Raw genomic sequence first — 26,819 nt, forward strand, 5'->3', positions numbered from 1 at the left:
ATGTTCATAGACTCTCTGTTTAATGATCTGCTCTAGAATCTTTCCTGGTATTGACGTCAGACTAACTCAGTGCTTCTCAATTATTTTCTGTCATGCCCCCCTAGGAAGAAGAAAACATTTCGCGCCCCCCGCGCGACTGTAAATAGTATCATTTGTCTATAAAATTGTTATAAGTACACCTCTGCATAACAGAGCCTCACACCCCACTATTTGAGAAGCACTGGACTAACTGGATGATAATTGTTTGGATCCTCTTACTTCCCCTTTTTGAAGATAGGGACAACGTTTGCCCTCCTCCAGTCTGCTGGGACTTCTCCTGTTCTCAAAGATTATTGCCAATGGCTCCGATATTACATTTGCCAGTCTTTTAATACCCTTGGATGTAGCTCATCTGGTCCTGGAGACTTAAATTCATTTAGGTTAAACAGGTATTCCTGTACTATCTCTTTACTTATTTTGTGCTGAAATTCCCCTATTCTGTCCTTTGCTCCATTATCCTCAGGTTGAGCACCCTTTGTCTTTTCTGAGAAGACTGAGGCAAAGAAAGTGTTGAGTAATTCTGCCTTTTCTCTGTCTTCTGTTAGCATTTTGCCATCTTCTCCACACTGTGGCCCTCCCGTTTCCTTCTCCTTCCTTTTGCTGCGGACATATCCATAAAAGCCCTTTTTGTTGTTCTTAACCTCTCTAGCAAGCCTGAGTTCATTCTGTGCTTTGGCTTTTCTGACCTTATCTCTACACTTGCTAGCTATTTGTTTGAATTCCTCTTTGGTGATTTCCCCATTTTTCCATTTCTTATACATGTTCCGTTTAAAATTTAGCTGAGCTGAAAGTTCCTTGGTCATCCATCCTGGGTTCTTGCGACACCTCCCATTTTTCTTTCTCACTGGAACTGTTTTAATTTGTGCCTTCAGTATCTCCCTTTTGAGAAACTCCTATCCATCTTGAACTCCCTTCTCTTTTAGTATTCCTGACCAATATAAAGAATGCTTAGAGAGTTCTTTCTACTTTGGTGCGGCATCATCTTTATCCATTGAACTTGGGCAACCTTCCAGAAAGGCCGGTCTGATATGGCCAGACCTTTGAGGGGATTTTCCTGTTCTCTCTCCTTGTACTGGTCCCGAGTCTCCTGCAACTGATACTGTGGTAGGTTGTGGGGTGAGAGAGGTAGATACTGATGAGTTGAGCATAGCTAGAGGCACCATAGGAACCAATGGAGCAGCCGGTATCAAGTTGGTAGATGAAACTGTTAATACCAAGGCTGCAACTACTGTCGGTACTGATGTCATTTTCGATCTGCGAGGCTTGGAAATGAAGTTAATAGAGGCTGGTTCAAAGCTGCTCAGTCAGCAACCTTGAGTGATTTCTCCTAACAGTGGAGTTTTAATTAGAAGGCTCAATTCTTCTGAGCCTGGGTGCTGAAACCCATACAAATCAGAAACTTTTCCACTATGTGCCCTGCCCCTCTCCCCCCAAAAAGAGACACCTAGAGTGTCTGCTAGAAAGCCAAATGTTCAACCACTGGAGGTACAAAGTTTAAAGAGGGAAGTAGAGGCCATGAATCAAGGTGGTGGTAGTGGTGAGGGGAGAAATGGGTTCTGAAGTAAAGAGAAAGTGTGTGTGTGTGTGTGTGTGTGTGTGTGTGTGTGAGAGAGAGAGAGAGAGAGAGAGAGAGAGAGAGAGAGAGAGAAATGGCATACTAGTCTAAGCACTGGACTACAACTGTGGAGACCAGGGTTGAATTCCCCACTCAGTAGTGGAAGCTCACCGGGTGACCTTGGGGAAATGCAAATCACATGCTCTCAGCCTCAGGGAAAGGCAATCGTGAATTTCTTCTGAACAGATCTTGGCACGAAAACTCCATGATAGGTTCACCTTGGGGTCACCATAAGTCGGAAACAATTTGAAGGCACCCAACAATATATTTTGCAATAGAAGATAAAGAGGAAAAAGAATGAACAAGCGAACATCTTGAGGGAGAGAAAGGCAGGCTAGCTCCACCAAGCCTTCCTGGAAGAAGGAAAGACCTCCTTTCACCCACCTTCTTGAGGGAGAGAGATTGTATTGTATTGCCTTTTTGTTCTGTACACCGCTATGATCATTGCGGAATAGTGGTCTATAAATAAAATGTATTATTATTATTATTAACAGCAGATGAGGGAAGTGGAGAAAAAAAAAGGAGAGAAACCCCTCAGCTAGGAGAAGAACACTTGAGAGGACACTAATGTAATGGTGGATGGAAAGAAACCGAGGGGATGGTAGCTTGGTGAGTTGTGCCATGTGAGGTGGCCATAAGGGGGTGTGATTCTTGCTAAGCCATTCAGCAGAACATTCCTACTGGGGTCTTTGCACAGGTGCAAAAACTCATTTATGTGACAACATGAAGAAGAGTAAGATATATTACAATTAACAGAATACTTCTTCTTGCCTACTGCTACCAGATACCAAGTCATTTCCATCACTCCCCACAAACACCATGAGCCTTGGTCAAAGTCCCTATTTCGTCTGTAAACATTAGCTAGCTGGACTTAAATGGCATTTGCATGTCCTGTTGACAGCCTCTACTAATATGGAAAACAGATTATTCCATCCTTGGACCTCTGGAAAGCACTTCACCCAATCTCCCTTCCACTTAGGTTGTTTTTCTTTGTTTGCTTGGTTCAAGATTATAACCAGTTTTGAAACCCTAAATTCAGCAAAATTTTCACTAAGCCTGGCCAATTCTTGTAATTTCTAGCTCTGCACAAACCATACCTAGCAATCCTTGCCCAGTGATGTCTATGGCCTGACTACATCTGTTCTTCCCAACTTCTTTTAGATTCCCTCCAGCATGAAGAGGCCACTCCTACTCCACCCTCAAACATGTTTTCATCTATATCACAGAGAAAGCTAGATAAGCAATTGTAACAATTCATTGAGCCTCTATTCCTTCTTTTCTCTTCAGCTTTTCACCTTTCCTTTCCCTTTCCCACCATAAGCTGAAGTTCTTAGCTGACTTCTAAGCTCTCATATTATGTAGCTCCTGTTCTCCTCATGTCTGGGACAAGCCTCCAACATTTATCCTGCAACATGACTTCTTTTTTGGGGGAAAAAATATGTTATCACTTGCCATATTGTTGTAATTTATGAAGGCACTTCACTACTAACATTATGCACGTCATATTCATGTGTATTTGGTATAATGTTCCAATATCTGGGGGTAGCTCAGCTTGACTGAAAGCAGCCTGTTCTTAAAACTATTTTCCCAATATCATTTATTTTCTGGAAAGGCTTAGTAATTCAAAAAGCAATGAAGAACAGTTTTCCAGTGTCAACAGATAGTGTTACCACATTTCTTGTATATCACAAGCAAACATAGTAATATTACCTAGACTTTACTTTTCAACAATTGCCTTACATACACCCTGACACCTGTTCTAGAATTTTAAGGTATTCTAAAACCATTCATGATTTTATATATCACTATTATAAAATTTCACATTTTTTCCTCATAAACCTGGGGAAATAAAGCAAAATATCATTCTTTCCTTGTTTTCAGCACTACATCTTATGACTTCTTATTTTTACTAAGCCATAATTTTCTATGACATTTGAATTCAAATGCATGTTGTTGTTTAAATCTTTATGTAGTGAACATATCAAGATCCAACTGTAGTTTGTTTAAAATGGGAGTGGCATTTCTCTGCCATCTGAAAAAAGGGACCATATGAACTCATTTGAGGGTAAGAGACAACATTATGAGTCTGAGTCTGTCACTGCTTCTTCACATAGTGGGAAAACATTGTTTCCTGTTGTATCTGAATAGCAATAGTATTTACATTTCTATACCGCTTATCAGTAAACTAAGCACTCTCTAAGTGGTTTGCAATCTTTAAATCTGAACCAGTTCTAATTGTGATTACACTATAAACTTATACAAGTAATTGTATGCCATCCAACATTTTGAGCTAAGACACCAGTTATTATGAGCCATCATGTTTGGCAATGAAGGTTCCATTTTATCAGTTTCAGAATATGCATATACACAAAGAAGCAGCTGTGTGGAAAAAGATTAAAATATTTAAGAACTAATGCAAACCTAGTGACTTACTTGAAAACCATGGCTTGAATCCATTTTGGGAGAGGGCCCAGGCATGAAAAGAATAAGTGTAACCTTCCTTCCATTTATGGAATGAAAGGTTGGAACTGAAACCAATGACACTAGAAAGCTACCTCAAATGTAGAATATGGCCATTTACTTCACTGAACTCTAGATTGCTTTATGGATATGTTTCATTGGTGCTGGGTTAGATTGTATGCTTATGTATTTTTTTTTAAAGATATAGTGGTTTAAAATTATTTTTAAGTGACTTTTCTTCTGTTTTGCAATATTTTAATTGTGTACACAACAACTGACATGTATAAGCATAAAATCACTTTTGTTAAACAGGTTTATAAGAAACAAAAACAGATAATATTTTATTGGTTGTAATCAAATACCTCTTACTGTGCCAATGAATTCCTCCAGTCGTTGCAAAAGATCTACATCTCTCTCAAAATCATAGTAGTGGTGCTCCACCCAGTGACGACATACATTTAAAACTCTGCAACATTAAGAGAGATGAACCTTTCAGGTCAAGGCTTATTCATTGTCTTTCTGATAGTACCTACAAGAGCTGGAGAACTAGTTTCCTTCTATAGTAGATGACACAATGAGACACTGTACTGACACCTTGTGGAAGTAACACAATGCTGTTAAGTACCATTGTCAACAAAAACTAACTTGATTTGCTGGGCTTGGAATAGGATCATGGTCTCCCTTTATTTTTCAGTTTATTTTCCCAGTACAAGCTCAAACAGGAAAGAGGAGAATGTCTATATTAACAACAAACCTAACTAGGTGTAGGGTAAAGCTGGTGCACTGCTTAAACTAATGGTCATTGTGAGGTTCTATCACTATCAAACACATACAGCACATGCAGAAACAGCAGAGGTATCACTAAAAGATTAAATTTATCTCTCTCCAGGGATTGTAAGGGACCGTGTACCATCCAGTGGAACAAAAATTAAACTGGAGCAGTAGGTTTTGATGAACAGAATATCTTCAAAAGAACAGGCTTACACGGATGGGCTGAACAGTAATAAAAGAAATCAATATCCTCTTAAATAATTCTGACTATATGAGAACAGATGCTGTATTAATACTCAATGAATATGACGGACTGACTATTACAAATTGATTAGCTATATTTGTACAAATATTATGCATTGCATACTCAAAGATTTGCATTCACATGACTTTCCTGTAAAATTTCTTTCTTCAAAGGAAAAATGTTACTACAACCTAATTAATCTAAATCAATTTGGGCAGTCATGTAGCCCACCACTGTCTACACTTAAAAAAAAAAAACACTAGAAAAGCCTCCTCTGCACTCTCTAGGGGTTGTGGGGGCAATTTCATTAGGTCTTCATCCAACAAACTATTTTAGGGGCTTCCACCCCCACAAACCAAAGGTGACTTCTACTCACTCAATATTTTTTTCTTGAACCTTAAACAAGCCAGCCCCTCTCTCTGCTACAACCCACCAAAGTTACCTCCTATAGCCCCAGAGGGCTGGCATGAGGCTTTCCAGTAAAACAAATTAATTAATTAAAGTATTTCTTATTTTTTATGGGTTGGAAGTGGGTAACTTGTGTGAGGTATGGCTCTCCCAAGTCCATGAACATGTGTGTAATCCTTGAACCTAGGACATTTAACTATTCATCATCTAAATGAACTATCAATTTCAAACTATTATATTCAGAAGATAAAGAAAGCCAGAATATACCATAGAAAGATCATTCACATACAAACACTAATCTAAAAAGGTCATCTGTATGCACAAGGTATTTTCATGAGCATGTGCATGAGGGGACAGGGGTTAGCAGCTGTGTTCTCTTCTGACTGCAGTCTTTTTGTGCCACATGAAATGTTGTTCTATGAGATTTTCCAAGCCTAAAGGAAAAGCTTTTGGATAGTCATACAGAGAGGTGACCGAAAAGCTCTAATGCATACATAAAACACTGCACACAAACCTTTGGGTGCAGGCCACTAATTTTAAAAGGTGGGATCTAATCTAAATAAGGAGCACTTTTACAAGTTCTAATCTAAACTAGTCATAAATATATATATATTTCTCATATATTTACCGCAGCTGTACAGGTTGTATATATTCCTTTCTAAATCTTTTTAGCTCTGCACTGAGAGGTTGGTCTCCATTTTCCATAGCTATGCGATCTGCTTCTGTTGGTTCAGGTTCTGGAATTTCAAACCTAATGTTTGAAGGGAAATTCAGATAACCAAACATAAATATTTAATTGAGATGTTCAGCAAAATGCTGAACATGAAGGTGTTAAATAATTACTACAAACAATAAACAATAAGACACAGCCACTTCATCTTCAGTATTCAGGAGGTCTCATGATAGAAGGGCCACAGTCCCTATAGATTTTTAAATTTTCCAGAGTTTTCTAAGTGGTGTAGGTACAATACTCATACTAGTAATTACAGCTTCACAGACACACAGAAGGGAGACAAACAGAAATTAGATAGTGTGTCATAACTTAAAGTAATATAGTAGGTTAATATATATTTGCTAGCACAGACATTTACTGCTTTAAACAAAAGCTTTGTATCAAATACAGCGCGCCCGTGTCATACGCGGGTGTGCTTTACGCGGACTTGAGCTTATGCGCTCAAGCCGCGGGGCGCGCGTGGGGCAGAAGGGCACATGCGCCCGTTGTGCTCCGCCACACTGCCGTGCACGAGCCCCATTGTTTCCAATGGGGCTTGAGCATAGGCGGAATTCGCCTTATGCGGAGGGATCCGGAACGGATCCCCGCGTAAGGCGAGGGCTGACTGTATGGTGAAATATGCATAAAACAAGCTCTAAAAGAAAGTACCTATACTACACCTATAAAAAGCAGTCAGATATTACTTTTTTTTGTCCAGATATGCATATAAAACATAGAATGGGAGTTGAAGGTTAAACCCAAATGGGAAATCATTTAAACGTGTGTTTTTTAAAAATCAAACTCACTTTTTGGTTTTACTTCAGTACTACAAATCTGCAAGGAGATATATGGTTTTCCAAACACTGGGGAAAACAATTCCCTCAGCACTGAAAAAAAGGAGTATATTACCAAGAAAAAATAAGATGCATCCAAAAAAGTTTTAGCTGCCACACAAAATGTGGTTTTTCAGATAGAAAAGCGGAGTGCTGTCAACAATTGAGGAAGAACCAGATGTGTGCATGCACCTGACAAAACTTTACCTTTACCTACTGCAACGTTTGTAGCAAATTAATGTATACCTCTTTCCAAACAACAGAAATGTTCAGGAGAAAAAAATTACATAGCAATACTACAGAAAAATCACCTACCTTTCTATCAGGAGACTCAGTAATTCCTGAGGCTTACAAAATGACCTATACGTTGTAAGAAATGTTCGAACAAAGTTGGGATCTAGAATAGAAAAGTATTTCAAGACATTTTAATTACACAGACAGCAAGTTAATAACTATAATTATGACTTTAAAAGACTGAATGTCATCTACAGGTATACCTTAACTGACAGTCATTTTATGCCCTCCCAGCCCCCATTTTTTTCCTTATCCTCTGTCTAGCTGAAATTTTTTTAGCAGTAGCAGCACTTGGAGGATGGTGAGGGATGACTGAAAAAACACAGACTTTCAGTGCTGGATTGCAATAGCATGTCTGCAGTAAGCAATGCTATGCAGCTTGAGATGGGAAATAATAGAATTCTACTCTAGCCAATCCTACTGCAGCTATATGCACCTGCCTACAACAGTCAAGGTAAATGGTAGCTTCCTCAAGAATTCCTTACTGAGCACGCATAGACAAGCAAAACAAAAAGAAAAGGGGAGGGCAAAGATGCCTGCATGTCAAAGAAGCAAAGTGGAAATCAATGAGGAGGGTGTTGAAAGAAAAGTCATAACTGGACACATTTGGGAAGAATCCTTCAAAAGGCCTCAAAGAGGTTTAAAACATTTTTGTTTACTCATGCAAGGCTTAATCATCATGGTTATTTGATTTCACATGTGCATACTGCTAATCCTACAGATGTTGTTTAGACCAATTCTCAGCATTCTTCATCACCCAACATGGTAGCGAGGGCTAATGGGAGTTGCAGCTGAAAAACATCTGGAGGGTTCCATGAGTCCCAACTCTGGTATAAGGAGTTGACCAGGAGAGAATGTATTTTTCTTTATCACCTAAACTATGGTTAAAAGACAGCTGGTGTGAGAGGGTTTGCTTTTCCAATTTATGATAGGCCTCTTACAATTCAATTTATACATAAAATAAATGAATGCTGTTTAGGGCTTTTCAAGTAATAGTGCAGGAGGATATTCAGCTCAGGGAATATCTTGCCAGTCGGACTGGAAAGGCAGGGCAAGCAGGCTCTTCCTGTGGGGGTTGCTCTTTCCCTTGATGTCAGGGAGGTTCCTAAATATATATGACAGAAGAGAATAAAGATGAAAAATAGGCTCATGCAAGAGCACAAACATCTACTGGATTTCCTACAATGTAAGCTACTGAAAGGATGGATTAAAGTCATATCCAACTAGGATGGTCAGAAGACCTTCCAGCCTAAAAGATGAGATGGGAAACCACTGGCCCTCTAGATATTTGAAAGTCTGACTCTCTGGAAACCCAAGACAGACTGCTCCATGGTAAGGGATTATGGAGAACCAAAGGTACCCCATTTCTTTCATAGATGAACTGAAAGGAAACAGGTGAACATCGATCCCAGGGATCTCAAAATGCAATAAATCCAACAGTAAGTAAGCTTGCAAGACAGGATGGTGGATGCATAATTTCAACACTGATCAAAGTCTCCCTAATGTAAAGCAATCAAAGTGCTCAGATCAGTCTTATAACTGTGATTTTGTGGAAATAATGACTAGATCTCAAAGATCAGCAGACTATTTGACAACAGGAGATTTATGTTTCTGCTTTCTGCTTAAACAGCCTCTGATTGCAATTAATACAGAGGAACTTTCCATTGATTTTGCCATGTCTCCAGGGTTGGGCAAGTCAAAGAAAAAGCGGTAGACAAAAAATTACATTATTTCTATCCTACAACCTGCTCCTGATTTCTCAGTCTCAATACCAGATCTCTGCAAAGTTATGAGCTGACATACAAAAAAATCTCCAAAGAGACTGGTCCCAAACACTAGCAACAGTTGACTCCAAATTAACAGACATAATGTATCAGTGAAATAGAGGATACTCCAAAAACAATGCAAACCAACAAAAGTCCCTAATGCCAAAAAACCCAAGATGTAAGAACAAAGAACAAAACTAAAGGGTTCTGCCAAAGAACAAAAAACAAAACTAAAGGGTTCTGAAGGTAGTGCTGGCGATACTGTTGAAGGCATGGTTAACACTTGGAACAACAACCTCACCAGGGCTACAGACACTATCGCTCCCAAGCGTCCTTTCCAGCCCACTTCTAACCACAACCTCTGGTATACTGAAGATCTCAGGAGAATGAAGCAGACTGGACAACAACTTGAGCGTGACTGGCAAAGATCTCGACTCATATCTGACAGGACACGTCACAGGATTTATCTTAAATCCTATGATGTGGCAATAGATGCAGCCAAGAAGTCTTTCTATTCTACATCTACTGCGACTACGAAGTCTCGTCCAGCAGAGCTATTCAGGGTGGGTAGGGATTTAACTCAATTACCCCCCATCCTGAATCCTTTGTTAGAACCTACAAAAGCCTGCTGTGACACTTTTAATAATCACTTCGCAGACAAAATCTCTCTGATAAAATGCCGGCTTTAAAACAGAGTCATTAGGAGAGGTATCCAGCGCCTCTGCCTATACTCCCCCAATCCGGGAATAGAGTTATGCCAGCCAGTTTTGGATGGGGTCACACTTCCTCTGAAGGACTCTGTTCGCAGTCTGGGGGTGCTCCTGGACTCATCTCTTCACCTGATGGCTCAGGTGGACGCGACGGTCATGAGCACTTGCTATCAGCTTTGACTGATATGTCAGCTGTGCCCCTTCCTGGAGCAGGAAGACCTTGAAACACTGGTACATGTGCTGGTAATCTCTCAGCTCGACTTCTGTAACGCGCTCTACACGGGGCTACCTTTGTGTCAAGTTCGGAAACTTCAGTTGGTACAGAATATGGCAGCCAGGTTGGTTACTGACACACCTAGATCTTCCCACATCACACCAGTTTTAAGCTCGACTTCTGTAACGCGCTCTACACGGGGCTACCTTTGTGTCAAGTTCGGAAACTTCAGTTGGTACAGAATATGGCAGCCAGGTTGGTTACTGACACACCTAGATCTTCCCACATCACACCAGTTTTAAAATCCCTTCACTGGCTGCCTATTAGTTTCCGGGCAAGATACAAAGTATTGGTTTTAACCTTTAAAGCCATACATGGCTTGGGTCCTGACTTCTTGCGGGAGCGCCTTCTCCCATATCATCCTACCCACACTCTTCGTTCTGCTGGGAAGAATATGCTTCAACCAAAGAGGACTAGACTTTCTGCAGGGACCCAGCAATCCTTTCCAGCAGCTGCTCCTAGACTCTGGAACAACCTGCCAGACGAGATCTGTCAGATTACCACCTTGGAAACCTTTAAGAAGGCTATTAAGCTGGCTCTCTTCCGGCAGGCCTTTCCAAATTAGAACATCCTTGTTGACCTCCCTCCCCTCTTCTTCTTTTTCTCCCATTATCCTCCATCTTTATCTTTTACTCTACCCGGACTTCGCTTGAATTTTTTAAATTTCATTTTAATTTTTATTGTACACTAATCTTTTTTTAAACTTTTCATCTTGGTTTAATCTCTTTTTAGTGTTTAATTATGTTTTTATGACAGGGGGAAGGATGGGGATCTTGCAGTTTTTTAATGCATTTCTCTTTTAATTGTACCTTGTTTTACTGCTGTAATCCGCTTGGATTCCTCGAGATTAAGCAGAATACAAATAATAATAATAATAATAATAATAATAATAATTATATATTATTATACATAATGGGCCCACCAATCAATTAGTCATTCCTCAATTCCTGATAAATTCTGGGAGGATACCTTTCTGAATTTTACTCAGTTTAATCTCCCCAATAAACTTCAATAACCTTAATCTTTTCACACAATGAAATAAAACATGGGATTTAATTTTGAAGGAAGAATTGCTCCATGACATAAGAACAACTTAAGGCACTGGAAATAATGATGCTTTTCTTTATTTTGTAAACAATCTCCCTTTTCATCAAGCAGATTTTTGGAGATTTTTGGAGTCCCTTCCTCCACTGGACTGTTAAAATGTGAAATTTGGAGAATAGATGACCACTAACCTAGAGCAATGTCACTCTTTTTATTTTTGTTTTCAAATCCTTAGAAATCTCACACCCACCCCCCAAAAAGCCTAACACGACCAAAAAAGGAAGGTGACAGGGGAATTAGGGACAAGTCCCATCTTTTTACAAAGTACATGTTAGCCCTATCTAGCAACAAAGAGAAGTCTTGCTGAACAGAGCCCTTGCTGAACAGGCTCCTACACAACTACTTCCCCAACGTATACCTCCCATACTTGATTTCCCCCACCCTATTATGATAAGCCAAGCTTTCTTATGTGTGCACTGAAATCAGCGTAAATCCTAATTTCCATTACTTTTTCAATGGTGTTAAGACAATGCATTTACAAATACTATAAATAGCCTGCAAATTCTTGCACTGAAAATAAGAACATTTCAGTATGCTCATTTAGATATAAAGCTTGTATTTATTTTCTGATTTTTGTAGCAATGGAATACGATGAGGAAAATGAATCTGAATTTGCTGTATTATAAATTCCAAACAAAGATTAGAAAATAAATAATTTCAAATAGCCAACTAGTTGAGTTAAAAATACACACACACAGCTGAGTAGGAAGTCTATGTGATAAATATCTCCTTAACACAAGCATTTTAAGAGCTAAAAACAATGTCTAAATAATAATAAATAATCACTCCTCAATGCCTTAAGAGAGGAAATGGACACTATGCTGACGCACAAGCATTCAACATATCAAAGCTTATAAATAGAACAGAAAAACCCTACAAGAGGAAAAGTTGAAAGTCCTTTTAAAAGTAAAGGCATCAAATCAGGAACTGGAAAGGAATCTGTACCATACATAGAACTCTGAGGAAAAGCAATCATATGAGAAGACATATAAAAGTCCTTGAGCACTGCCTGCATTGAACTGAAAGGTCAGTAATTCAAAATGGCCCATGCCCCATCAGTAGCTATTGTTCTGAATCCACTTCTGTTTCATTTATACACAAACTGTCAGCAAAACCAGTACACTGGGTAAAATAAACAGAAAGGGTCTATCAGATCTTGTATGCAAAGAAAGATACCTAGGGAAGGTAGAGACTGAAGCTGTACAAAAGGAAAAACAGATTGAAACTGAATCCAGACAAGACGGAGGTGCTCATGGTAGCGGCCCCGAAACCAAGAATTGGGTTGCAACCTCCAGTCCTGGATGGGGTCACACTCTCCTCCAGCGACTGTGTTCGCAGTCTGGGGGTGCTCCTTGACTCGTCGCTCCTGATGACAAATCAGGTAAATGTGACGGTCAGGAGTGCCTGTTATCAGCTTCGGCTGATACGCCAGCTGCGCCCTTTTCTGGAAGTAAGGGATCTCGAGACGGTTGTGCACGCGCTGGTAACCTCACGCCTTGACTTCTGTAATGCACTCTACATGGGGCTACCCCTGTGCTTGACTCGGAAATTACAGCTGGTTCAAAACATGGCAGCCAGGCTTGTCTCAGGAACATCTAGGAGGGACCACATTACTCCGGTTTTGAGGTCCCTCCACTGGCTGCCTATCAGCTTCCGGGCCCAGTACAAGGTGTTGGTTATCACCTTTAAAGCCCTAAATGGCTTGGGTCCAAGCTATCTCAGGGACCGCCTCCTCCCGCACAATCCTCCCCGCGCTCTCCGGTCCTCTGGGAGGAACTTACTGCAGCCTTCAAAATCTAGGCTTGCGGCGACCTCCCAGAGGGCGTTCTCTGCTGTCGCCCCCAAACTCTGGAACGACCTGCCGAATGAGATCCGTTAGATAACATCATTAGACAGCTTTAAAAAAGCGGTCAAGACGGATCTCTTCCGGCAGGCCTTTCCAGACTAACCATCCCGGCCCAGGTTCCCTGATTCCCTCATTCCTCCCGTGGCCCCATCTTAGTGATGGTTGAGGATCAACAGAGGGATATCAGGGTTTTTAGTTTTAATTGCTGTTTTTATGATGATATTGTGTTTTTAATATGTTATACTGTTTAATATTGTCTTAAGGGGGGGGAGGGATAAAGTGTTTTAATTGTTATATTTTATATTTTACTGTTGTTAACCGCCCGGATTGGTTTGCCACAGGGCGGTATATAAATAATAATAATAATAATAATAATTATTATTATTACTGCCAGGTCTGCCAGATCAGAATACTGGGAAGAGAAGCAATGCACCTTGGCATTATCAGATATGGCCTCTGAGGGAGCTTGAATATGCTGGGATATCATCATAAGAAGCAGACCTTGCAACTGGCATGGATACCAAAACACAACAGTGAATCTTTCACCCTATACTTCTTGATTTCTGCCAGAGCTCTTGTGGTGAGAGAGAGAAGTGGGCTTTTCTGTTCAACACTAAAAGGTGATCACTACCTAAGAATATTCACTCCAAACTGGTGGTTGTGGTAAAGCAGAAATACATCCATTTTCAGGAATGACATGGTCAGAAAAGATGACACACTACCACATAGTGGAGTCTTCACATATGGTATTCTGATAAATTTCAACTTAGGGGTGAAACAGACCGCCCCAAAGGGGAAGCTTGAAACCGCCCTTGAGAAAGCCAGATTGGGGCTACGGCAATGCTGCAGCCCCAATTTGCCTTTTGCCAGTGCAAAAAGAAGCTGAAAATTGCTGCTTCTTTTTGCACCGGCCACGCTTCCGGAACACCCAGAAGCCAACCATATGTGGATAACAGGGCAGCATAAAGCCTACTCCCGGGCAGCTTCAGAGCATGTGGTGTCAAAATGCCACGCTCTGAAGCCCCTTGGATGACGGGGGAAAGGGGCAGTCTGTTTTGCCCCTCACTTTGTCTATATGCACATTGGTATGGTCCATTATGTGAATTGTTATTGTTACCAAGAAAATTTACCATTAAAACAACAGTGACAAATGTCAACTGTGATGTTCAGAAGTATTTGGGACTGCTTATTCAAGTAAAACATTGTGGTAGTTTTGCCTGTCTCCATCTGACCTGTGTATGCCAAAAGGAGTCTCTTGAGGACACACACACAGTGTGCCCGCGTCATACATGGATGCACAATACGTGGCTTTCAGCATAAAAAGCTGCAAGGGAGCCCGCGTGGCGGCACATCCCATTAAGACTAATGGGGCGTGTGTCTGTGGCGTGCGTGTCCTGCTGCGCCATGCATATGCGGTGTACACGGGGGGGGGGGGGCAGAACGAATCCCCCACGTAAAAAAGGGCGCACTGTGTGTGTATATATGTGTGTGTGTGTGCGTGCGCGCCTTCACCTATTGACTTATGGTAATCCCATTGATTTCATAAGGTTTTCTTAGGCCAGAGGTGGTCTTGCCAGTTTCATATAGTACTTGGCAAAAATACTTTTCTACTGAAGCTAATCAACAGCAAATGCATAAACTTCCACATTATCACACCCAGCCTGTTAGCAAGATATTCATTATTTGCATACATGCAGAAACTACCAGGGGAAACACATATCCTATCAGATGTCCCAGTCAAATCCACCATGCCAAGAATTTGGTTATGTGTTCTAGGATATTCAGAATGTTTCTGCAAAGAACTAGGCTATTGTCAAATGATCTGATAATCCATTTGTGGAGAAGTTGGTTACAGAAGTGGATGAAATGCACTACAGTAGTCATGACTACCATTAGGCCTGAAAAGAGCTGAATGCTGATGGCAAACACAGTCAAAATGTCTACTCCATTGGTCAGGATCAGATCAGAACTAAGAACTGCCTTATCTATAATAATCAACTGTCATGTTCTCTCCTTAAAACAAAAGCCTAGAACCTGAAGGCACAAAGGACAAAGGAAGCGTGGGAATGAGTCAGCAACAGCCAGTCATCTAAGTAGGGAGAGCCAGAGATACACTACAGTTACATGTGAACACCAACAACTGCCACTGTCTTAGAAAAATCCTAGTGGGATGGATAGCTTAAAGCTACAACATGTAATTGGAAATTTATAAAGCTAACTGGAAATTACGCTAAGAATGCTGAAGAGCAGTATGAAAACATGTATCCCATAAATCAGAGCAACCAAACCTGCCGTTTGTAGGAGGAGAATATCTTGTATTACCATGCAAAAGTGATGATGAATTATATATGATTTGACATGTTGCAAGTCTGACTTTCAGGGATTGAAAAGTAATGGGAGAATTCTTTATGCATCTCAGGTACAGTTATCAGTCCAATCACCAGCTTAGCAACTGAAAAGGAACTCAGGGGGAATAGTAAGAACATGTGTAGAAGAATATGCACTCCGATGGAGGAGGAGGGGTTCCTGCCAGGTTGCTGAGCTTTTGAAACTCTCCTCCACAAAGTGCTGTTTAGATATAAAGCCCGTACTTTAGAGACCACTCCAGAGATCACAATGGATAACAACTGTTTCTTCAGCTCAGGAGTTTAAAAAATAGATCCAGCCCATTTCCTTGTTTACAATACCTACAACTAATGAGACTTTGGTGTGGTAGTCAAAATTCATATTTTAAAAACTTAAATTTTATGTAGGAGAACCGCACATGATCCTAGACATATGTTAAGGACACTTGACTGCCACTTTCAAAATCTTCACTACTAGTAGTTTAAGATCAAGACTGTATTTGTACTGTTACATTCAAATGTTTATAATTCAGTCAATTGGAACAGATGGCCAATGAATACTTAAAAAATACCTCTCCAAAGAGGAAGTTCTCCTGTAGAATACTAACTTCCTGTCCCCACCCATTTATGTACAAGTGCTGCTTAACACAATGTAGCAAGAACTCTAAAAAAAAAGAAAACAGTTTTTATTTTTTGGTACTGCCGGACTTATTTTTTCATTTAGGGACTGATGAAATTTTTATTATGCTGCATTTTTGTAGAGGAAAAAAAATGACTAGTTCTTTAAAAGGCAAAGACCCTCTCAAGACTAGGACTGATGAAAAGCAAAGATGAAGTGCTCTTTCTGGTCTAGTGCAAAAGTCAATGGGAATTCATATTTGCTCTGCATTTGACATCCCTGGGTTTCAACCAAAGAAAAAGTAATTTATCTGGAGCTGCCTTGCTTGCAGATTGTTCTATCACCTGTTGGGAGAATATCTATCACCTATTGGAAGAATTCCTGAGTCTCTATGCACGCTCAAATTAACTTGCAAAGCAGAGTACCCTAATTTATGCATGGCAGCCATAATTTGCAGGATCACAGTATCATCTGAGGTTTACATAAATACAGTGGTCCCTACACATTTGCTGGGTTTAGGGGTAAAGGACCCCTATGAATGCGGAAAAACCGCAAATTAAAAAAACACCACTATTCTCTTTGCCTAAGAGAACACCTCTCCAGCAATCTCCAAGTCTTCCAAATGCAACTCAATAGTCAACAGCTGCTAGAGGAGAACCTACTAATGCCTAGAGAAGTGTTTTCTCTAGGAATCTCTAGGTCCTCCAGTGCAAATCTTAGGTCAACTTCCCATAGAATTTCCCTGAAGAACCTAGTGATTCCTAGAGTGAACATATTAATCAAATCCACAAAAGTGAAAGCCGCAAATGTGTGTGTGGGGTGTGTGTGTGACTGTGCTTCACAGAAGCATAGAGTTGGAAGAGACCACAAGGGCCCTCAAGGATGACCCTTGGACATGCAGGAATACACAATCAAAGACAGCATGAAGATAGCAGTGGTAAGCAACTAATTCCATCACTCTCATATATATGATTTTGCTGCCAAGAGGGATCATAACACATTTTTCATTAAGTCTCACCACATGCTGCACTAGTCATGTGGCCATTCTCTCATATCTCACATGTAGATAAAAGAATCGGGGCTTTATAGAGGAGGGGCGGGGCTACCGCCAAAAAGTTTCTTATTGTTGCAAAGTGTACTTTGCCCAGTGATTCTAGACTATTCCGAACAGCACTGCGCAGGTGCAGTAAAACCCATTTGTATGATTCGCAGAGACCACGAAGAAGAAGATGGACACATGGTAATACACAACATCAACAGTTAAAAGAGAAAGAAAGCTGGAAGAATAAAGAAGGGAAAGCAGGACCATCCATTTTAGCAAATAGAATCATAGAACCATCAGGGACGTAGCCAGGATTTTAGGAATTGGGGGAGGGGGGGGGTCCAGACTAAGTGCCACCATTATAATGGGGCTTGGGTGCGGCAGTGCAGCAGCACACACCATTCATTTTTCTAATGGAAGAGGGGGTCCGGACCCCAAGAACCCTCCCCTTGGCTACGTCCCTGGAACCATAAAGTTGGAAGAGATCACTTGGCATATTAATGGAAAAGGAAGGACTGGAAAATGACTGGAAAAGCAGGTACATTTTCTCATAGGAATTCCATGAGCCCACATAAATGCTGAAATTCTGCAAGTATGAAAGAATTATAGTAGGGGCAGAATTCAGTTTTCTTGGAATCTATTTTCATTTTAAGCTTATTTCTAACCATTATGATTATACAAAATATTTGAGGTTACATCAGTAAACCTTGCTAGAATATCAAAAGCCAAAGCAATGGCTGAATAAGACTTTTAGTGATTGGGTGCAAAAGGCTTAAGTATTATTTCTTGTCCTATAGCAATCAAGGCCCCAATAAAGTGCACAAATTTATAGTAAAATAACAGTAATATGGAGCTTTCGTAATTTACAAAAAAAAAATCATGCTTTCTTAAGAAGAGAATTTAGATTGCTTGGGCTCAAAAATGTTTGTTTCACAGAACAGACAAAGCATTGTGAACATTTTTTGTTGAGGATGAGAGAAGAGGCAAGTTTAGTTTATGTTCCTGTAGTCCACATCCATGGAGTTACTTTCATTTTCTGAAACTGAACATGACACCAAAAGGTAGCAAAGAAACAATTATCTAATATAAGAGTGCTTGCACATCAGCACACTCCACTACTCTCAAACACTCAGCACTTCAAGACATAATTTCAGGATCAAAGTGTTTCTTTGTCCTGCATCTGTCCTTCTTGTTTCCCCTTCGAGAAAGTGCTTATCCAACATTTGACAGCTTTAAATATTTTTTTATAAACAAGGCACATTAAAAAGAAAGCAAGATAGGAAATTAAAATGTAGATTAACAAGGTTAGAAACCTGTAAGTCAAAGTACTTGATTCCGCACTTAACTAATGAATTACAATTTCAAATTATTTTCTGCAATTGACAGTGACCAGCTTTCATTCTATCTGGCCCAAATGGTGCAAAACACATATATATCTATGTTTATTAAAAACTAAATTGATATATTCCTTACATGCTTACATTTGCTCCATTACAAAAAAGTAAAAAATGAATTCCTTCTCTTCTGGCAGCATAGTCCATTCTATAGTGAAAATGTGTGAAGAGCATTGGAAAAAATTACTATCTCCCTGGTTTAATAGTTGCTTTATTTAAAGTGTCATCTATCTGTAAGCAGGTTGCTGCTGAAGAATATACATGTGATAAATGAGTCTGATAATATCTGTTAATCCTTCTGGATGCTTACAAGCACTGCATGCAGTTTTAAACTGAGCACGTTTTCTTCCCCAAAGGAGAAAACTACAGGCTTATTAATTTTGAAATACTGATGATAAGTTTAAATAATCAAGCTCCTTTTTCTTTATCTCAGACTTAAATGATTCAGCATCCAAACTACTAGGCAGATGCACCTACAACCATTATCACTCAACAGCTACAAAAAGCCTTTCCTTAAGATTATTCGAAGCATAACACTTTATAGTTTCAAGTTGCTACTTAGACCAACACTGTGTAACTCCCTATATAATTGCCTGATGATTCTATGAGTTAATGAAAGACAGGTTAAAAAAAGGAATTTAGATATTTTAGAGACCTGGAAATATTCCTTACCAGCATACATGTGGTATGTAAGTCTCTCTATCAGTTTAACAACCGTTCCGGCCTTGATTATAGGGATTCCTGATTTGGGCTGCATATTTTCTTCAAAAACAATATTCTCCTCAGAATCAGGTTCTGCAAACCTATAAAGCTCTGGGCTTGGAAATCTCATCTGCTCCTCCTTCTCTTCTTGTAACATTGTTACATCCAACATGCGCTCCAAGGTGCTTCTGTACTGTAAAGAGATCAAGGCTGCCATCCAGTTGTTTTTCTCTTCAGCCGATTTAGCAGCAAAAATAACACTGTTCTCATCTTTTAAAATGATTTCAAAGGCATGCTTGTATTCATTAGTGTCATCTTTATCGTTGATCTGTACCTTTCGCATGAGAAACTTTTCTTTCAGACGATATTCCGCATTGCTAGCACCAGGCAGCCTCGGCTGGCCATGATTTGACTTACAACAAATCATTAACCCATCAAAGAGAAATATATGTCTTTCATGCTTGGCACCCACACGTGTGAGTGTCCCCTCCATTATAAATTCATTGCAGCACTGTCCAATGTCTTTACCCTCCCATCCATCAATGTTCTTCTGGATTTCATTCATTTTCTTGATTGCAAGCTGCTTCCCTTTCATTTGTTGACTGTAGAAACGGCATGCAGATTCACTTTGAAAGAGGAGCAAGACATTATTAATATGGTAACATTCACATGCAATAATAGAAATTCACACATATATATTAGCACAAAAAAACCACTAATGCATGTTTCTCTGCTAAATATTAAGCTAGAGAGGTTATAGGAATATGAATTCCACAAGATAACTTCAAATTTTTAAAAAAGTTCACTACCTGAGTGAACATTCCTGTTTAGCCGTATCAATTTTTATTGTACTGCATAGTGTAAATTATTGTTTTTTAAAACAAATATTGTGAACACCTTAAACAAAAATCTGACATCATACTCTTATTTAGTTAATAATAGCATAAACTGTACTAGTCACCACAACATGAATTTGCATGAAAATTTGTCAAACATTTTACATTTCAAATGGATCTGCAAGATACTTTTGTTTCTGTAAAGCTAATGAAAAGCTATTTTTCTTTCTGCTTACCAGTAGATTCTCAAGATGCATTCACTAGAAGTGTGAAGGGCACACACACATTGGAGAACTTTGAAACAATAGCTATCTGGACTTTGATGTCACTTCCTCTGAAAAAGTAGGCTTGTCACAAGCTACTTTGTCCATTGTTTACTGAAAGAGGAAACTGGAAAGCCTGAATTTATAACACAGCAGTCCAGAGCTAAAAAACAGGGAGGAAAGCGGAAATATGTTTACCTAAGCCTTCTCTTTGCAAGACTTTTGGAGCATATTCTTTCCATACTACTCTGAAGATTAAGCAGAGCTGTAATTGCTTGTTTCAAACACTCTTTGTCCTCTTCATCTTCACTTTTTTCTTCTAATTGCTGTGAGTGCGAGAAGAAAGATAGTTTATGGTTCTATATAAGTTTACAAATCTGATTTCATCCTTAAGTGGCAAGTACTGTCCTTCCCATAGTAATGACATTAACAAATTGACAGATCACAGAATAACAGTCTTGAATAAGAAGAATACAAGAAGCCTATTCAAAATTTTATGTCCTTCCAAAGGATTCAGAGATGAGATAGAAATTGTTAACTTTGGCTTCTCTTACAGAGATAACTTGGATATGGAACAAGATATGTGCTGTGATACAGATGAATAGACCCAGTCAAGGAAGCCAGAGCCCTGACTTTGCAAGACCTGAGGAGGGTTGTTGGTGATATGGAGGTGACATGGAGGTCTTTTATTTATAGAGTCACTGTTAAGTTGAAGTTGACTTAATGGCAGTTAACATCATGTGTTGTGAATGGAAAACTGTGATCCTGTTAAATATAGTATTATAAAGAAGCCTGAGAAGTCTGCCATCCAGCTTTTTAAAACCTTCAGACAGGGCTGAGAAAAACTATTTCTTGAAACCCCAGAGCTGCTGCCAGTCAGTGTAGACATGACAGAGGTAACAGCACCAAGAATCTAACTCTGTATAAGACATCTTCCTAGGCACCACATAGGTCTGTTATAATGATAAAAACAGGACAATCCCAAATATTCAGCTCCAAGACTGTTGGCAGGGCATGTGGGAAACACAAGAAACACACGGACAAAGGCATATTAGTCTATGAGAACAAAATTGAACTTTTTTGTCCTTACCACAAAGTGTTGCTGTTTTGTGTCTTCAAATCATTTTGGACTTATGGCGACCCTAAGGTGAACCTATCACATGGATTTCTTGGCAAGTTTTGTTGGGAGGTTTTTCTTTGGTTGTTTTGCTTTTACTTTCCTTCGAGGCTGAGAGAGTATAACTTACCCAAGGTTATCCAGTAGGTTTCCATGGCCCAGAGGGGATTCGAACTCTGGTCTCCAGAGTCACAGTCCAATATTCAAAGCACTATACTACAGTGACTCTGAATTATGACAGTATATTCTTATGTTTTAAGTAAGATTGTAAACTGCTTTAAGATAAGATTTTAGAAAGGGAAGTATACCAACACCTTAAATATTCAAATGTGCATGTGCTCAATGCAATCCTACATGATTCATTGAACAGTCACTAACTGTTAGTAAATGCATTCCCAGAACAGAACACATGTATCATGCTTTCTAGTTATTTTGTACATGTAGCAGCTGTCTGAAGTAGGGTAATAGGCAGTGATAAACAGAAGTGTAGGTCAGCTATCTATAGCACTTATGATTTCCCTAATGTAGAAGTGTTCAATTTTCTGCTTGTGTAACACAGCAATATGAAAAATATGTTTTGAGCCAAAGATCTTTTTGCATTAGCAAACACTTCCTTTTGTGTAGGGGTAAATCTACCTGTTCCCTTGCTTCTGCAGTCAGAAAACTTGCTTTGGAAGATGGAAGGCCATTCAGAGAGCTTTTTAAGGAGCACAAGATACTGCAGAAGGTGAGGAAAATTTATGACCTCTTCCCATGCAAATGGAAAGGTCTTTGGGTAAGCAGGACCTTTAGCTTCTACCTTCTGACTTAAAAAAAAATTACCTATGAAAAATGTATTCTAGTGTGATCATGGAAGTTTACTGCAAAACCATGTATTGTCTTTAACCTTTATACAGCCACTTCAAGCCTCTCTTGCTGAAAGCCATTATGACTATACTTCACCAAAAAAATAAAAACAAAAACCAAACCAAAAAAAAAAAAAAAAAAAAAAAAAAAAACAACAACAACAACAACCAAAAAAACAATACAAAACAAAACAAAAAACCAAACCAAAAACCCCCACTATTATATGACTGGATAATTTATGAATTTTTATATTTTCTTTAACATACAAAATAAAGAATCTTTATTGAAAAGAAATAATGGTATTGTTAATGAGAATGCCAAAGAAAATGTTTTGTATATGTTGGAATCTAGAATTTTTGTGAAATCTGTAGTATTTTTTATAAGGAAGGAATAGTGGAGAAAGAACAGTCTGCTAAAAGGGAAGTAACAGCATGAAATTAATTATGCCAACTGACAGTCTTTTTTAAAAAAAGCCTTAACATTTTAGATTTAGGCTAGAGAAAGTAGGAAGAAAACCCAACACAATGTTTTGCTTTAGTTCTGGGGTATGAAACACAAACTCCAGAAAGAAAAATAATTACAGAAATATTATTGCAAGAAACTCAGGCTCAAATGAAGAAATTGAGGAATACTATGATTCACCCAATATCAGTGCACTAGCTACAAAGCTAAATTTAAGATACAAAAGGTGTATAAATACAGACACACACACACCAAATTTTGAAATTAAATCCTCATGTCCTACAGAAGAGGTACACACTGAAGTTTTGGGGCAGAACAAGTTAAGACACTTGCACATTTTAAAAATATAGATGGATAAACATTGTGTATTATTTGACAGTGCAGATATTATGAAAAGGTTATGTCAACGGGTTGTTTACTCTCGCTATCTTGAGTTTCTTGAAGCCAACTCCATTCTCGATCCCTTTCAGTCTGGTTTCCGCCCACAGCATTCTACAAAGACAGCTCTCACTAAGACCTCGAATGACCTTTTACAGGCCAAGGCTAATGGCCTTTACTCTGTTCTCATCCTTCTTGATTTGTCTGCAGCCTTTGACACCGTTTGTCACAGCCTTCTAGTTGATATACTCTCTGACCTTGGGTTCTCAGACTCTGTTCTCGACTGGTTTAGATCTTATTTGTCAGACAGATCTTTTGCAGTGGTCACAGGTAGTCAGACTTCATCCTCCATTTCCTTATCTGTTGGAGTTCCCCAGGGCTCTGTTCTGGGTCCCCTTCTGTTTTCTCTCTACACACTGTCCTTAGGTAAACTCATTAGCTCTTTTGGTTTTTCCTACCATCTGTACGCCGATGACACCCAGTTGTATCTTTCCACCCCTGACCTTTCTCCAAGGCTTGAACAGCAAGTTTTGTCTTGTCTCACAGCTGTCTCGCAGTGGATGCGCCATCAGCGTTTGAAGCTCAACATGTTCAAGATGGAGCTTCTTGTCTTTCCTCCTAAGTCCACCCTTCAACACTCCTTTTCTGTCTCTGTGGACAACATTTCTATTCAACCAGTCCAGCAAGCCCGCAGTCTTGGTTTTATCTTTGATTCTTCTCTGTCATGTATCCCCCAGATCCAGACCACAGCCAAGGCTTGTCGATTCTTTTTGTACAATATTGCTAAAATCCGACCATATCTCTCCGCCTCTACTGCCAAGATCCTGGTCCATGTCCTAGTGGTCTCACGACTTGATTACTGTAACACCCTCCTGGCTGGGCTTCCTCTTTCTCACCTCCGTCCTTTAATTTCTGTCCAGCATTCAGCTGCACGCATTATCACATTCGCTCACCGCTCTGACCATATCTCTCCTTTGTTGGCATCCCTTCACTGGTTCCCCCTCCCTTTCTGTATTCAGTACAAGCTTCTGCTGGCGACATTTAAAGCCCTCCATGGGCTGGCCCCCCCTATCAGATCTTCTTTCTCCTCACCTTCCCACTAGGGCCCTCCGTTCTGGTAGTCAAAGTGGGCTGTCCCAGCCCAGGATTTCCTCTGCCCCATCTAGGATTCGCCCCTTTTTACTTGCTGCCCCTCACTCCTGGAACCTTCTTCCCTCGCGAGCAAGGGCCATCACTTCTTTAACCAGCTTCAAAACGGAGTTGAAGACCATCCTGTTCAGAGAAGCGTTCCCAGACATTGCATGATTGTCACTTGCTATCTGATGTTCTTTTTGTTGCCTGTTTTATTGAACCATTTCCTGTATTGCTATGTGTTTTATCCTATCATTTCTTAGATTGTACGCCATAGGCAGGTTTACTCTTTTATATTTGTTGTTTTTATGTACAGCGCTGTGCAAATCTACAGCGCTATATAAATAATAATAATAATAATAATAATAATTTGAGGTTGAACCAGTTGTATTTTTAATGCATACTTGCTTCTGCAGCAAGATTCTTTGACTACTAAACTCTATACAATCAGTGGGTATACAACAACACCATCTAATGTCTAGATAAAGAAACTGCAAAAGCACAGACAAGCTTTTAAACTATGTATATTTACACTCAGTTACACAATGTGGTAACAGAAATTCTAGTCTTTCACTAAAATTAAAAGGGTTTTTTTCTATTTTTTTTACTTTAATGGACATATATCATGTATTCTGCTTACACATGACAGTGTTTCAGCCTTCTTGTCTGGAGGTTGTTGATCTGTGAAGTAGCACTATGAGGAACTATCACCAGAAAGAAAAACTGGCCCTTTCCCAACCATGTATAAGTGACAGTGTTTATACAAATAACTTTTACAATAATAGATGGGATAGTTTTCTTCTCACCTTTAAAACTTCAAAATAGTGAAGGCAGTGGTAAACAGGAACTAGAAGTAGCCTTGGTAAAACATACTGAACAGCTTCTTTAAAACCATCTCCTATAGACTGGAAATATAAAAATTGTTTCAATCTTATGAACAACACTTATTGCAACAACATCTCCAGTGTTCATTGTACTACTTCACATACCTGCAAATAGAATGCTGCCCCAGGTTTTGATAGCTGGCTAAGAAAATGGTCATGAAAGCCTGTTCGTAAAATATCTTGAGTATATGATTCATAAGGATCAAATGCGAGTTCCTAAACAAAGAATTACAGAATATTTTAGTAGACTCAAACATTAGAATGATAGAATCATAGAGCTGGAAGAGACCACAAGGGCCATCCAACCAACCGTTTGCCATGCAGGAAATCTCAATCAAAGCATCCCCGACAGATGGCCACCCAGCCTCTGTTTAAAGACCTCCAAGGAAGGAGACTCCACTACACTCCGAGGGAGTGTGTTCCACTGTTGAACAGCCCTTACTGTCAGGAAGGTCCTCCTAATGTTGAGGTGGAATCTCTTTTCTTGGAGTTTGCATCCATTGTTCCGGGTCCTGTTCTCTGGAGCAGCAGAAAACAAGCTTGCTCCCTCCTCAATATCACATCCCTTCAAATATTTAAACAGGGCTATTATATCAGCTCTTAACCTTCTCTTCTCCAGGCTAAACATCCCCAGCTCCTCATAGGACATGGTTTCCAGACCCTTCACCATTTTACTCTTCTCCTTTGGACACACCCCAGTTTCTCAATGTCCTTTTTGAATTGTGGTGCCCAGAACTGGACACAATATTCCAGGTGGGATCTGGCCAAAGTAGAATAGAGTGGCACTATTACTTCCCTTGACATTATTTTAAAGTTGCAAATATAAGACTCACATATAAATCCAAGTATTTCACTGGGAAACCTGTACACTGCAATGAAACTTTCCCCTTCAACCAACTATAGACACCCAAGAGTTTAGTTCCAATGTCATGAACTTAAACCAACAAAACAGGACTTGTAGCCTCAACAATATACTGCAATCTCCCTGTCCTCATCCACTTTCTTTTATTTTTTTTCCCCATCCAGTTTCTAATGATATCTAGAATGAGAAACTGGTATTTACCATGACGAGTCATGCTGGGATAGCTTGGATAAGTGATCCACAATCTAAGGCTTTGAGACTACTGCAACATTTGCTAGCACTTCGGAAATAACCCAATTTTGTGAATTGCTTGTCCATGCCACCTAGAGAATGAAACTACAGGAGACTTTCATACTACTGATAGTTCCAACTACAATAAATCCAATGAAGCTTAAGTATGGTGCTTACCATTCAAGAGTAAGTGTAGAAATGAAGCCACTTTAAAGAGAAACGGAAGTATACAAATCCAAGTTATATTCTCAAACCTAAAAATTAGGACTTGGAGGCTCAAATTCAAGTTATTTACTGAGGAAAAGTATCAGGAAACCAGAAGTGGTTACTTTGCAATGTCACAAACAGAAACACTCTTGGAGTGAAGTTCTGAATGTCAACATTTTGATTAGCATTTACAAGGCTGATTTAAACAGGGATGAGTAGATTTGGATCTATTAACAGATCTTTGGATGATCTGCAGCAGTTCACCAGGAGATGCTAATTCTTAATTAATTCCCCACCAAAATTATACTGTAGAAATCAAGGATGCTTAGGGTAGCCAGAAGTGGGTTTTTATGTTGAAGGACCTTAATCTCAGTTCAGCAATGACCCTCAAATCTATGGAATGCTATTCTATGTCTTTTGCCTC

At 39.5% G+C, this 26,819-nt stretch overlaps 1 protein-coding gene across 5 annotated transcripts in view; it reads right to left on the minus strand.

Annotated features, from left to right (window-relative positions):
• The window catches only part of SOS1 (SOS Ras/Rac guanine nucleotide exchange factor 1), an 81,277-nt gene that overhangs the window by 28,198 nt on the left and 26,260 nt on the right, over window positions 1-26,819 (minus strand). For all 5 annotated transcript variants that reach the window (XR_016281665.1, XR_016281666.1, XR_016281667.1 and 2 more), the window contains exons 7-13: window positions 25,201-25,311; window positions 25,018-25,116; window positions 20,476-20,603; window positions 19,149-19,804; window positions 7,398-7,479; window positions 6,166-6,288; window positions 4,477-4,580 (exon numbers count right to left, since the gene is read on the minus strand). Coding sequence is in view for 2 of the 5 variants with exons in the window: in XM_089529015.1 (XP_089385141.1) it covers window positions 4,477-4,580; window positions 6,166-6,288; window positions 7,398-7,479; window positions 19,149-19,804; window positions 20,476-20,603; window positions 25,018-25,116; window positions 25,201-25,311 (1,303 nt within the window). In the remaining 3 variants the exon portion in view is untranslated. The remainder of the gene's footprint in view (window positions 1-4,476; window positions 4,581-6,165; window positions 6,289-7,397; window positions 7,480-19,148; window positions 19,805-20,475; window positions 20,604-25,017; window positions 25,117-25,200; window positions 25,312-26,819) is intronic.

The sequence above is a fragment of the Sceloporus occidentalis genome, unplaced genomic scaffold (genome assembly GCF_023333645.1).
Source record: "Sceloporus occidentalis isolate IW3139 unplaced genomic scaffold, rSceOcc1.0.p SCAF_6, whole genome shotgun sequence".
In the NCBI taxonomy this organism is placed as follows: domain Eukaryota; kingdom Metazoa; phylum Chordata; class Lepidosauria; order Squamata; family Phrynosomatidae; genus Sceloporus; species Sceloporus occidentalis.